This window comes from Myotis yumanensis, unplaced genomic scaffold (genome assembly GCF_028538775.1).
Source record: "Myotis yumanensis isolate MYYU_CA2020_CCGP unplaced genomic scaffold, mMyoYum1.0.hap1 SCAF_23, whole genome shotgun sequence".
Classification (NCBI taxonomy): Eukaryota; Metazoa; Chordata; class Mammalia; order Chiroptera; family Vespertilionidae; genus Myotis; species Myotis yumanensis.
Genome location: NW_027223774.1, coordinates 5,151,843 through 5,166,004, shown reverse-complemented (window position 1 = coordinate 5,166,004; position 14,162 = coordinate 5,151,843). Strand labels below are relative to the sequence as shown.

General features: G+C 40.9%; 1 protein-coding gene across 3 annotated transcripts; it reads left to right on the top strand.

Moving 5' to 3' along the window:
• Nucleotides 1-3,417: 3,417 nt before the first annotated feature.
• On the top strand, nucleotides 3,418-5,411 carry LOC138999857 (zinc finger protein ZFP2-like). Of its 3 annotated transcripts, XM_070402073.1 has the most exons (3): nucleotides 3,418-3,559; nucleotides 3,815-4,691; nucleotides 5,242-5,411. In XM_070402073.1, the coding sequence occupies exons 1-3, from the start codon at nucleotides 3,469-3,471 to the stop codon at nucleotides 5,318-5,320; spliced, it is 1,047 nt and encodes a 348-aa protein (XP_070258174.1). In that variant the 5' UTR covers nucleotides 3,418-3,468; the 3' UTR covers nucleotides 5,321-5,411. The 3 variants fall into 3 exon arrangements, with proteins under 3 accessions (XP_070258174.1, XP_070258173.1, XP_070258175.1); XM_070402072.1 differs by lacking the exon at nucleotides 3,418-3,559 and having other exon boundaries at nucleotides 3,670-4,691; XM_070402074.1 differs by lacking the exon at nucleotides 3,418-3,559 and having other exon boundaries at nucleotides 3,670-4,662; nucleotides 5,288-5,320.
• The last annotated feature ends 8,751 nt before the right edge of the window (nucleotides 5,412-14,162 follow it).

Sequence of the window (14,162 nt, the reverse complement as noted above, 5' to 3'; positions counted from 1 at the left end):
TAAGGCTCTACTGTATGTTTTAATTCTGGTATTATGTTTTTCAATTTCCCCTTTTGGTGTGGTGTTTATAAAGTACTTTCTCATTGTATTTTTACTTTGGTTATATAATATTTTGGTGATATTATATAATTGTCTTTTTTTTTTCCTACTTTTTGTCTTTTTTTTTTAAATATATTTTATTGATTTTTTACAGAGAGGAAGGGAGAGAGATAGAGAGTTAGAAACATCGATGAGAGAGAAACATCGACCAGCTGCCTCCTGCACATCCCCCACTGGGGATGTGCCCGCAACCCAGGTACATGCCCTTGACCGGAATCGAACCTGGGACCCTTCAGTCCGCAGGCCGACGCTCTATCCACTGAGCCAAACCGGCTTCGGCACTTTTTGTCTTTAAGATATTAATTTTCCATTCTTTTTGAGGTAATTAATATATTTCCATTAATGTGGTGCCAATTTGATTATATTTATTTTGTTCCCCTGATGGTACACTTTTTCTGTTTCTCTGCATAACTTAGTATCTTTTATTGAGATTCCGGAATTGTAAGCAAACAGGCTTTTGAACATGTTTTCTGTAGGAGGAAACAAATAATGACCATCTGTGGAACAAGTCCTACTTTTGGTCAACATTGTTTTCAGTATCTATATTCTTGGTTCGGCTGTCTGTTTAATTTCTCAGTTGAAATGTTCTCTGTTTCTTTCTCAGACCCACAGTATCTTTTCAGGCTTCATATACATCTTCAGTACCCCAGTCTTTGTGGTGCTCGAACACTTTCTCATTGTTTCTTTGTAGCAGCCACTACAGTGCCCTCACCGAGTACCACTGTTTTGTTCATATTCTGTCATGCACAACAGACACATGTTCTTCAAGATGCCTCAAAACAGGGAGATCAGCCCTGACTGGTTTGGCTCAGTGGCTGAAGAGTCGGCCTGAGGACTGAAGGGTCCTGGGTTTGATGCCAGTCATGGGCACATGCCCGTGTTGTGAGTTTGGTCCCCCGTGGGGGACGTGAAGAAGGCAGCCGATCGATGTTTCTCTCTCATCATTGACGTTTCTATCTTTCTCCCTCTTCCTTCCTCTCTGAAACCAATAAAAATACATTAAAAAACAAACAAACTGCCGAAACCGGTTTGGCTCAGTGGATAGAGCGTCGGCCTGCGGACTGGAGGGTCCCAGGTTCGATTCCGGTCAAGGGCATGTACCTTGGTTGCGGGCATATGCCCTGTGGGAGATGTGCCGGAGGCAGCTGATCAATGTTTCTCTCATCGATGTTTCTAACTCTCTATCTCTCTCCCTTCCTCTCTGTGAAAAACCAATAAAATATATTTTAAAAAAAACAAACAAACAAACAGGGAGATCATTGAACATGCACTTCCTTCATCTCTCTCTCCCTCTCTCCAGTGGACAAAATGGGAGGTGGGAGTGTTTTTATAATATTGCCATAGTGTGACAGGGCATTTGAGCAGGTACCATTGGCAAATGTAAGCAACTCTTTCTCCCTCTTTGATGTGAGTTTTCCTCATTTTACCTATCTTGAGCTTGGAACATGTTTTCAATCCTTCACTGGGTCTTGGAATACTCAAAAATAACATTTGGACTACAGTTACAGGTCACTTCAAAATGCACTCACCTGATTGTGCAAACTGAAAATTTGTTTTCTTTCAGCTATGTCATTTGAAGATGACCAGGCCCTTATGCCAAAGTTCGGAATACAAGATTTATTCACTGAAATAATACTGGTAAGATACAAAAGGTATCACTTTGATAATGTACACTCAATGCAAACCTTGTAATGAGAAGAAGAGTGTGATGAGAACAGAGGATCTTAATATAAACAGAGCTAATCTGGAACAGTTATCATAATAAGCTTATTGTTACTTAAAGCGGTCAGGTGTATTATTATTCATTTGGGAAACCTCTCACTTTAAAGTCAGTTACATTGTCAGATTAGTGTATTTCTGCAGGTGAATGTTGAAAACAACTTTTTACTGTTATGCATTCTTAGAAAAGAAATCTGGATAAACTAGGAATTTACATAGTCTGTAGTGCACATACTTGGAATTGTTTAAAATGTACTGTGGGATTAAACTTACATGCAATCATTTCTAAAATGTAGAGAGTTATAATGTGATAATAGAGGAATATGCAAATTAGCCAGCACGCCATAACGTCACGGCTGATCTACAAACAGCAGAGAGCTATAGGAGGGCAGGTCAGTGAACTACAAGTGGGGGAGAGCTACAGGAGAGTGGGGCAGTGAGATACCAGCGGCAGAGAGCTACCAGCAGCAGTGGGTGGGGTGGCCTGCTGAGGCAAGCTGCTGCGAGCTACTCCATGCACGGATTCATGTGCAGGGTTACTAACATACCTATAAAATTAAAGTGTTCTCAATTAAGCAATACTAGTATTATTATAACATTTAAATATATTTTTATTGAATTCAGAGGGGAAAGGAGAGGGAGAGAGATGGAAACTTCAGTGATGAGGGAGAATCATTGATTGGATGTCTCCTACATGCCCCCCACTGAGGATTGAGCCAGCAACCTGAGTATGTGCCCTTGACTGGAATGAAATCCAGGTCCATTCAGTCCACATGCCAATGCTCTGTCCACTGAGCCAATCCAGCTAGTGCTTTTATTATTATTTTTATTCAAAATGCATTTTATTGATTTTAGAGAGGCAGGGATATGAAGAGAAAGAGGCAAACATTAGTGATGAGAGAGAATCATTGACTGGCTGCCTCCTGCATTCCTCACACTAGAGACTGATCCCAAACCTGGGCTTGTGCCCTCATGAGGAATGGAACCAACCTTCTTGTTCAATCTTTGAAGCTCCACCATGGAGCCATGCTGGCTGGGCAATTTGGCAATCTTTTAAACAAGGATTCATTTTTTTTTTTTGACAATTAATGTTTTGTAGTTACTTTTGTGTATAATTTTAATAAATTAGGAAAGCTTTTACTATACAACCATCTTGGTTTAATGAGTATCACAGAATGGTTCTTATGGAAGAAGTGTGCATGTTTAATGAAATTATAACTGTCACTAAAGTCTTTCTATCTCCCATTATCACAGAGTACATATAACGGAAAGAACAGTTATCAATGGATTAAACATTACAAAAGCTTTGAGCAAGAGTCATATCTTAACCATTGGAGAAGCAAGCTTGCAGAGGACAATTATAAAAGTGGAAAAGTCTTTGACCAAATTTCCAATCACAGTACAGGTCAGGTTATTCCAATTGTGGAGAAGACACAAAAAGGAAGTCAATGTGTCCAGAATTTTCAGCAGTCTTCAAATTACAATGAACAAGATAATATTCATACTGGGGAAGAGTCTTACAAATGGAATCCTTGTGCTAGAATCTCTAGTCAGATATTCAATACAAATAAAATGAAAAAAGTCCATAGTGGAAAAAAATCTTATAAATGTAAAGATTCTGGTAAAAGATCGAATTGGCCTTCAGGTTGTATGCTAAATGAAAAAATTCATACTGGAGAGAAGCCTTACAAATGTAAAGCATGTGGCAAAGCCTTTAAATGTCATTCTTCTCTTATTGTTCATAAGGGAAGAATTCATTATATAGCAAAATTTTATACACTCAAGGAAAAGGGGACAGGCTTTAGTCAATCCTCAAGACATACTCAACATTATAGAAATCATAGGGAAGAAATGACTTATAAATGTTCAGAATGTGGAAAAACATTTAGCCGACTGTCAACACTTTGTATTCATCAGAGAATTCACACTGGAGAGAAACTTGACAAATGTAGAGAACTTGGCAAAGCCTTTAGGTGTTCCTCCTTCCTTAAACTACATCAGGGAGTTCATACTGGAGAGAAGCCTTATAAATGTAGAGAATGTGGCAAAGCCTTCAGCCACTCTAAATCCCTTAATCAACATCACAGAGTTCATACTGGTGAGAAGCCTTTCAAATGTAAAGAATGTGGCAAGGCATTCAGTTTGGCATCATCCCTTTATTATCATCAGAGAGTTCATACTGGAGAGAAGCCTTATAAATGTAGAGAATGTGGCAAAGCCTTTAGCCAGTCCTCACACCTTACTTCTCATCTGAGAGTTCACCATGGAGAAAAGCCTTATAAATGTACAGAATGTGCCAAATCCTTTGGCAACTCCTCAGACCTTACTAAGCATCAGAGAGTTCATTCTGGAGAAAAGCCTTATAAATGCAGAGAATGTGTCAAAGCCTTTAGTCAGTCCTCACACCTTGTATATCATCAGAGAGTTCACCATGGAGAGAAGCCTTATAAATGTAGAGAATGTGCCAAATCCTTTGGCAACTCCTCAGACCTTACTATGCATCGGAGAGTTCATTCTGGAGAGAAGCCTCATAAATGTAATGAATGTGGCAAAGCCTTTACCAAGTCCTCATCTCTTAATTATCACCAGAGGGTTCACACCGGAGAGAAACCTTATACATGTAGAGAATGTGGCAAAGCCTTCACTGGGTCATCAAACCTTACCAGCCACCAGAGAATTCATACTGGAGAGAAGCCGTATAAATGTAATGAATGTGGCAAAGCCTTTAGCCAGTCCTCATCCCTTTCTTGTCATCAGAGAGTTCACACTGGAGAGAAGCCTTATAAATGTAGAGAATGCAGCAAGTCCTTTGGCAGCTCCTCAGATCTTACCAAGCATAGGAGAGTTCATTCTGGAGAGAAGCCTTATAAATGTAGAAAATGAAACAAAACCATTCATCAGTGTTCCTGTGTTACTGTACAGGTGAGAGTTCATAATTGAGAGAAGTCTTACAGATGTAAGGAGTGTGGTAAGTCCTTGACCATCTGTGAGAACTTACTGAATATCAGTTCATACTGGAGAGAAGCCTTATGAATGTGAAAAATGTGAAAAGCCAATGTATTACTGTACTTGATCAACCTCAGAACAAAAAGAGACCTTACAGATGTAGAGAATTGGGCTAGAGCGTTTACCCATAGCTTAAAATTTACATCAGAGATTTTATAGTGGAGGGAAGCCTTATATTGTAAAAAATGTGAGAAAGCCATTACACTTTGGTCAAATTTACTGAACATTTTAGGAATCATTCTGAAGGGAAACAGCAGCAATATAAAGTTTTCACCCAAAGATTTAACCATGGTTGAATCGTCATTGAAAATGATAACATTGAGCCTTAAAAATTATGAGGCATATGTCAAAGTGTATATCCTTATTTGTGTCTCATACAACATCTGGTAATTACTACTGGATCAAGCCCAGCAGATAGAAAGAATGTGACAAAGCTTACTTTGCAAACCTTACACGACATCAGAATTCATACTGGGGAGAAACAATACAAATTTAAACAGTGTCCTACAGACTTTAATCAGCATCTGTAGCTTATTCCTCACATTGGAATTCATTCTAGAGGGAAACCTTAAATGTGAAGAACGTGGGAAATCATATAGTTGGACCTACAGCCTCAGTCAATACCAGGGATTGTAATTGGGTAGAAGTTCAATATTTATGATATAGGAGGAAGGACTGTTTGAAAATATATATAGTTTACAAAAATCCAAGGAGTTTATACCTTAAAATGACTTTAAGATGTGAAAACTTTATCCAACTATGTAATTGCTTATGAATTTTACTGTATCACTGAATTCACACTAGATAGGTAGCCAAAATGCCTTTCAGTATTGCTCTACATCAGAATGTTTACTACAGTATACTCCAAACTTTAAATGTAGTTAGATAATGTTTTGTATACTTGAATATATCAAAAGAATTAATGTTTCCATATGTAGAATTACTTAGAGTGTTATCTCATTTAAATTGAAAACGTATGAAGTAGTTTCAAGAGAAATTTGATCCTACTCCCATCTCACTTGATGTTGCTATATTTTATTCCTGGTGTGTGTGTGAAATCATGGAGTTGGTTGTTTCTGCCTTAAAGATCTGTGAGCTGGCCCTGGCTGGTTTGGCTCAGTGGATAGAGTGTTGTCCTGCAGACTGAAAGGTCCCTGGTTTGATTCCAGTCAGAGACACATGCCTGGGTTGTGAGCTTGATCCCCGGTAGGGGGCGTGCAGGAGGTGGCCGATCAGTGATTCTCTCATTGATGTTTCTGTCTCTCCCCTTTCCTCTTTGAAATCAATAAAAATATCTTTTAAAAAAGATCTGTGAGCTTTTGTATATTATATGGACTTCACTTATGTACACTTTATTATGGTATATTGGATACATTGTAAGGCACACATTTTTTGATCTATTAGAGAATTATACTATTGATTGAATCTTTTAAAATAGTTCTGATGTTTTAAATGATATTATCAAAGTTAATTCCCTTCCTGTGCCATCATTTTGGGATGAAAACTTTATGAGGGCATTTCAATTTGTGGTTGTGATGTTGAGGTGAAGGGAAGTACACTCAGGACTGTGCTGTTAGTCTAATTGGTTTTCCATAACTAACAGATATATTACAGTACCAGTGATGTGGTTGTACCAGTGATGTAGTACCAATAATGTAGCCAGGATGCAGAATTGGCATGAACTCTGCATGTGGAGAGAGGACACCTTTCCCAGGCTGCACTGCTAACTGATCTCAAAAAAATTAATTCTATTTCTTTGATGTCACATTTCATGTTCATTTATGTCTTTTTCAGTTTATCTTCTAGGCTGCCATTTATTTTGCAGTGCTAAAATCACAGCATGTAAAGCTCTTCCTGTCCCACATCAGCCCCTCATTCCCATGTAACTCAGTAGTTTGCAATTTTACTATGCAATTTTACTTATGTCAGAATTTGGCAAATATTTAGCTCTATATTCATGACGTAGGTAGACTACCATTCATGTTTTTTGCTAAAACCTATCTATGTCCTATATTTCCTATATAATAAAGTGGTAATATGCAAATTGATCCTCACACCCTCACACAAGATGGCTGCCCCCATGTGGTCAAAGATGCCTGGCAGGGGAGGTTAGTTGTGGATAATCAGGCCAGCAGGGGAGGACAGTTAGGCGGCAATCAGGCAGGCAGGCAGGCAAGTGGCTAGGGTTTTTGGCTCTTTTTATGTTGGTTCTTTTGTCCATGTTGAGTTTGAAGTCTTTGTGTGTTTTTCACAATTTTCCTTTACATGTTGACTTTTTTATTAATATACTAGAGGCCCCACCTCATGACGCCTAACACACTCTGGGGATGCCTCTGGTGCCCCATCCTGCAACACCTCGCACGCTCCGTGGATGCTGCGGGCACCCTGCAATGCTCCGGGGACACTGCCAACACACTGTGATTCTCCATAGATGCTGCCTGCGCCTCGGGCGATGTGGGTGGAGCGAGGGCTCGAGAGGTGCTGTGGCACCTCCTGCTGATTGGTCGTTATAGCATGAGGGCTTGATGACCATTTACATAATAGCCTTTTATTATTGAGATATATACTAGAGCAGTGATGGCAAACTTTTTTTTTCCCCCCCAATGGCAAACCTTTTGAGCTAGGCATGTCAGCATTTTGAAAAACCCTAACTTAACTCTGGTGTTGTATCACATATAGAAATTTTTTATATTTGCAACCGTAGTGAAACAAAGACATATATATTTTTTAATTAAATCTTTATTGTTCAGATTATTACATTTGTTCTTCTTTTTTACCCCCCTTAACTCCCCTCCACCCAGTTCCCACCCCACCCTCTGCCCTCACTCCCCACTCATTGTCCTCATCCATAGGTGCACGATTTTTGTCCAGTCTCTTCCCATATCCTCCGCACCCCTCCCCGCCCCCCCGCAAGAATACTCAGTCCATTCCCTTTCTATGCCCCTGATTCTATTATAATCACCAGTTCATTCTGTTCATCAGATTATTTATTCACTTTGTTTTTAGACTCATTTGTTGATAGTGGTGTATTTGTTGTTCATAATTTGTATCTTTACCTTTTTCTTCTTCCTCTTCTTCTTAAAAGATACCTTTCAGTATTTCATATAATGTTGATTTGGTGGTGATGAACTCCTTTAGCTTTTCCTTGTCTGTGAAGCTCTTTATCTGACCTTCAATTCTGAATGATAGCTTTGCTGGATAAAATAATCTTGGTTGTAGGTTCTTGCTATTCAGCACTTTGAATATTTCTTGCCACTCCCTTCTGGCCTGCAAAGTTTCTGTTGAGAAATCAGCTGACGGTCGTATGGGTACTCCCTTGTAGGTAACTGACTGTCTTTCTCTTGCTGCTTTTAAATTTCTCTCTTTGTCTTTTGCTCTTGGCATTTTAATGATGATGTGTCTTGGTGTGGCCCTCTTTGGATTCCTTTTGTTTGGGGTTCTCTGCGCTTCCTGGACTTGTAAGTCTATTTCTTTGACCATATCAAAAGAAGTGATGTTTCCATATGTACAGTTTCTTAGAGTGTTGCCTATTTTATATTGAAATCAATTGAAGTATTTTGAAAAGGAAATAATGTGATTCCACTCCCATATCACTTGATGCTGTTATGTTTTTTTTTTTTTTTTTTTTTTTTTTTTTTTTTTTTAAAAGCTTTTTTTTTTTTTTTTTTTTTTAAATATATTTTATTGATTTTTTACAGAGAGGAAGGGAGAGAGATAGAGAGTTAGAAACATTGATCAGCTGCCTCCTGCACATCTCCTACTGGGGATGTGCCCGCAACCCAGGTACATGCCCTTGACCGGAATCGAACCTGGGACCTTTCAGTCCGCAGGCCGACGCTCTATCCACTGAGCCAAACCGGTTTCGGCAATGCTGTTATGTTTTATTCCCGGTGGTTGTGTGTGAAATCATGGCGTTGATTTTTTCAGCCTTAAAGATCTGTGAGCTGTTGAATATTATATGGACTTCACTTGTGTATACTTTCCCATGTAATATTGGATACATTGTAAGGCACACTATTTTCTTCTTTTAGAGAACTAGAGGCCCAGTGCACTTGCACAGGTAGGGTCTTTATCCCTGGCAGATGATCACGGCCGATCAAGTTCCCCCGCCTCCCCACTTCCCCACCTCCCCACCTCCCCACCTCTTTTTTTCCTCCCCACCTGCGGCCACTGCCACTGGTCGCCTGCCATGTTCCGTGCTACCCCCTCGTAGTAAGCGCACGTCATAGCAAGCCATCTGCTGGTCTCCCGGTGGATCTCCTGAGGGGACAATTTGCATATTAGCCTTTCATAATATAGGATAACACTATTCAAAGAATCTTTTACAATACTTCTCTAGGTTTGTAAAAGATATCATCAAAGTTACTTTGTTTTTGGTGCCAGTGTAATCAACTGAAAACTTTTTGAGGGCATGTGAGCTTGTAACATTTATGGGACTGGAACTAAATTCAGGACAGTGCTGTCTGTGTAATAGATTGTCCATAATTAAGAGGAATATTGCAATAGCAGTGACATCGTTGTACCCAGGATGCCGAATTGGCAAGAACTCTGCATGTCGAGAGAGGACCCCTTTCCCAGTCTGTACTGCTAGCTGAACTCAGAAAAATTAATTCTATTTCTTTCCTTTCCTATTTCCTCTTCCTCTCTGGGTTTTCACTTTGTCTTCTAGGCTGCCATTCTTTTTGCAGTGCTGTAACCACTGCATGGAAAGCTCTTCCTGTCCCACATCAGCCTTTCTAGCCCTTATACCTTCCACTCAATAGTTTGGAATTTATAATGCAAGGACTGACATCAGAATTTAGTGAATATTTTGCTTTATTTTCATGACGTAGGTAGCCCACCATTTGGGTTGTTGTTGATGTTCTTTGTGAACGGTGACGCTGAGATGAGCTTGGCGTGGAGGATTAAGTTTAGAGAAGCAGAGGGCTACCACTCGCTCAGGTGAGTAGCAAAAGCCCCCAAAGCCCTCGTGGCTTTTATTTGGGGAGTACAGCAAATAACAATGGAATACAGCAAGTGACAATGATTAACGGGTATGCTTTTGAGATCATCTGAGCTAAGTTATACATTATACTATTAATTTCCTATGTTATGCAAAGACCCTTTGCACCTGCAGCAGCGTACCTTCCCTTGAACTTTTCCATGCCCTCATGGACTATTTATCACCTCAAGGAAATTTCTGCCTCTGAACAATAAGTCTTGCGTGCAAGACTTTGTTCTGACGTGGCCGGCTTGCAGGCTCCCACCTTTTCCTGGCAGAACGTCCTCTTCTAGGTAACTTCATTCTGCTTGACCGCTACATTTTCCCCCTTTTTAGTTTTGCTGCAGGTTTGAATAATGACAGAAGATAGCAAAGCTATTTCATTATAAAGTACAGGGGCGACACAGAAATCAGTATGGTTCCAATCACACTTTAACTGTAATCGCTTTTGCAAACTAACAATTTGTTCCCCCAATAAAACTACTGATTGTTCAAGATGGGCTAATTGTTCATTGATTTTACTATCAATATGTTATTGAGAATTCCATAACTGTTCTGAATCTTTACGCCAGTCTTGAACAGAAGTAGCATTTTGGACTGATCGCTGTAATGCTACCCCAGCTGCTGCAGCTGTCAATGTTATAGCAATTAATCCAAGAACTTTCCTGCCATCGTCGATCTATCTGTACAGGAAACCATATTCCTGTTTTGGCTCGCAATAGATACAAACTCTCTCTACTGTGATTAAAAGGTACAGAGTTATTTACACAAGTTAATAAGGTACAATTAAAATAAGATGTTTCCCTAGTAGTTTGATTCCATTGGACTGGTCCTTTCAAGGATTAGTGATGTTTATTTTTTTTTTTAATATATTTTATTGATTTTTCACAGAGAGGAAGGGAGAGAGAGAGAGAGAAACATCGATGAGAGAGAAACATCGATCAGCTGCCTCCTGCACATCTCCCACTGGGGATGTACCCGAAACCCAGGTACATGCCCTTGACCGGAATCGAACCTGGGACCCTCCAGTCCGTAGGCCGACGCTCTATCCACTGAGCCAAACCCCTTTCGGCAGGATTAGTGGTGTTTTTAGCCACACTCAACCAGGCTTGATTACCCATATGCAAACAACGATCACCCAGACCCAGGCAAACAGGCATTCTGAAAACTCCTGTCGAATAGTTGTTCATTCTTGTTCCTTCTTCATCTGGTATCATAGGCCCACGCTCTTCAAAAAGTCTAGGCATCCAATTAGAGTCATTAGTTTCAGGGCCTTCCATGGGCAGTCACAAGATACTCCCCTTCCTGGCATAGGCGCGTCACCTGTCCCCATGTAGGTGGAGGGGTGTTTCGGGTGCAAGGGAACAGCACGCGAATTGTTTGTCCTCCCTGAATGGTTAGCTGCGCAAACCGGTCTTCCAGTCCCACTTCATCACACTTCCTCTTGCACGAAATGCCTTAATTTGATTCTTTTTTTTTTTTTTTTTTTAAATATGTTTTATTGATTTTTTACAGAGAGGAAGGGAGAGAGATAGAGAGTTAGAAACATCGATGAGAAAGACATCGATCAGCTGCCTCCTGCACATCTCCTACCGGGGATGTGCCCGCAACCCAGGTACATGCCCTTGACCGGAATCGAACCTGGGACCTTTCAGTCCGCAGGCCAACGCTCTATCCACTGAGCCAAACCGGTTTCGGCCTTAATTTGATTCTTTTATCAGGAATCCAGAACTTCTTAGTTCCTGTGGAAACATAAGCATAGCCTCGACCCCACCCTAAAACGGTAGCTGGGCACCATTGATTAGTAGTAACATCTTGGTACAAGACAGGTTGTTCTACGGGGACCTCCTTTTTATGTCCCCATTGTATCTCAGCAGCTGACACTGCATCTGTATTCAAATTTAAAAAATTTAAAGTAAATAGAGCTCTTAATAATCTTCGTTGGGGAGTCTGGCCTGATACCAGCTCCTCTCCCCCTTTTTGTTTTTGCAGCATTTCCTTAAGGGTGCGGTTCTGCCGTTCAATAATTGCTTGACCTGTACTGTTTCTAGGAATTCCTGTAATATGTTTAATATCAAACTGTTGAAAAAAAATGTTGACATTTACCTGATAAATATGCTGAGCCATTGTCAGTTTTTTTTTTTTAATATATTTTATTGATTTTTTACAGAGAGGAAGGGAGAGAGATAGAGAGTTAGAAACATCGATGAGAGAGAAACATCGATCAGCTGCCTCCTGCACATCTCCTACTGGGGATGTGCCCGCAACCCAGGTACATGCCCTTGACCGGAATCGAACCTGGGACCTTTCAGTCCGCAGGCCGACGCTCTATCCACTGAGCCAAACCGGTTTCGGCTATTGTCAGTTTTTTTAAATTAAATCTTTACTGTTCAGATTATTACATTGGTTCCTCTTTTTCCCCACCATAATTCCCCTCCACCCATTTCCCACTCCACCCTCCGCCCTCACCCCCACCCACTGTCCTCATCCATAGGTGCACGTTTTTTGTCCAGTCTCTTCCTGCATCCCCCTCTCCCCTTCCCCCCCAATAATAGCCAGTCCATTCCCTTTCTATGTCCCTGATTCTATTATAATCACCAGTTCATTCTGTTCATCAGATTATTCACTTGATTTTCAGATTCACTTGTAAAGACTACAACTTACAAACAGAAAATTTTTATCCCTTGAAAAATACCTGAATTTTTAAAATATCTCCCCCACAGTGTTGGAAGATACCTTATCTCATCAGATACCTAGCCATGAATGAATATCCGTCTGTCTCTGACACCCCCATTCATCTGCTTCCCTAACTCAAGCTGCCTCTCTATTCAGATGGGGAGACAGGGAGGGGCTGAGAGAGCAGGCTGCCCTTCCCTTCCCCCTTCCTCACTGAGGATTTAAGGACTCCAGGCAAATCTGAGGCAGAAAGCTTCTGATTTCAAACCCAGTTTGCCTGCCGTTTGAGTTGTCTATAAATTCACCTTAAGAATGTGTTCCCGCGCTAACCGGTTTGGTTCAGTGGATAGAGCATCAGCCTGCGGACTCAAGGGTCCCAGGTTCGATTCTGGTCAAGGGCATGTACCTTGGTTGCGGGCACATGCCCAGTAGGGAGTGTGCAGGAGGCAGCTGATTGATGTTTCTAACTCTCTATCCCTCTCCCTTCCTCTCTGTAAAAAATCAATAAAATATATTAAAAAAAAAAAAAAAAAAAAAAAGAATGTGTTCCCTGCCAAAGCCGGTTTGGCTCAGTGGATAGAGCATCAGCCTGCGGACTGAACAGTCCCGGGTTCGATTCCGGTCAAGGGCATGTACCTGGGTTGCGGGCACATCCCCAGTGGGAGGTGTGCAGGGGGCAGCTGATCAATGTTTCTCTCTCATCGATGTTTCTAGCTCTCTGTCTCTCTCCCTTTCTCTCTGTGAAAAATCGATAAAATATATTAAAAAAAAAAAAAAAGAGAGAATGTGTTGCCCTAACCCAGTGGTTTGAGAACCTTCCTAGTGCTGCGACCCTTTAGTAAAGTTCCTCATGTTCTGGTGACACCCAACCATAAAATTATGTTTGTTGCTACTTCATAAGTGTAATTTTGCTACTGTTATAAATCGTAATGTAAATATCTGATATGCAGGATGTATTTTCATTGTTACAAATTGACCCTAATTAAAGCGTAGTGATTAATCATAAAAACAATATGTAATTATATATGTGTTTTCCCATGGTCTCAGGCAACCCCTGTGAAAGGGTCCTTCGACCCCCAAAGAGGTCGTGAGCCACAGGTTGAGAACCGCTGCCGTAACCGGTTTTGCTCAGTGGATAGAGCCTCGACCTGAAGACTGAAGGGTCCCAGGTCCCATTCCAGTCAAGGGCATGTACCTTGGTTGCTGGCACATCTCCAGTAGGGGCTGTGCAGCAGGCAGCTGATAGATGTTTCTCTCTCACCGATGTTTCTAATTCAAGATCCCTCTCCCTTGCTCTCTGTAAAAAATCAATAAAATATATTTTTTGAAAAAAGAATGTGTTATGGACTTCTGAAGATCCTGGGAAGGACACCTCCCTGGGACAACTGCAGCTGAAGGGCAGACAAGCCAGTAGCTTTAAGCACAGCCTCTGGAATCTGCGAAACTTCTGTGTGAATTCCAGGTTCCTCCTCCCTCTTTATGCTTTTGCCACAGCTGGCATTCACTCGCTGGCACCCTAATAAAGGAACAGCCCCTCTATCTGGGGTGCCCCGGCCCTTTCCTCCCTTTATTTTTTATAAATATATTTTATTGATTTTTTGCAGAGAAGGAGAGAGATAGAGAGTTAGAAACATTGATGAGACAGAAACATCAATCAGCTGCCTCCTGCACATCTCCCTCT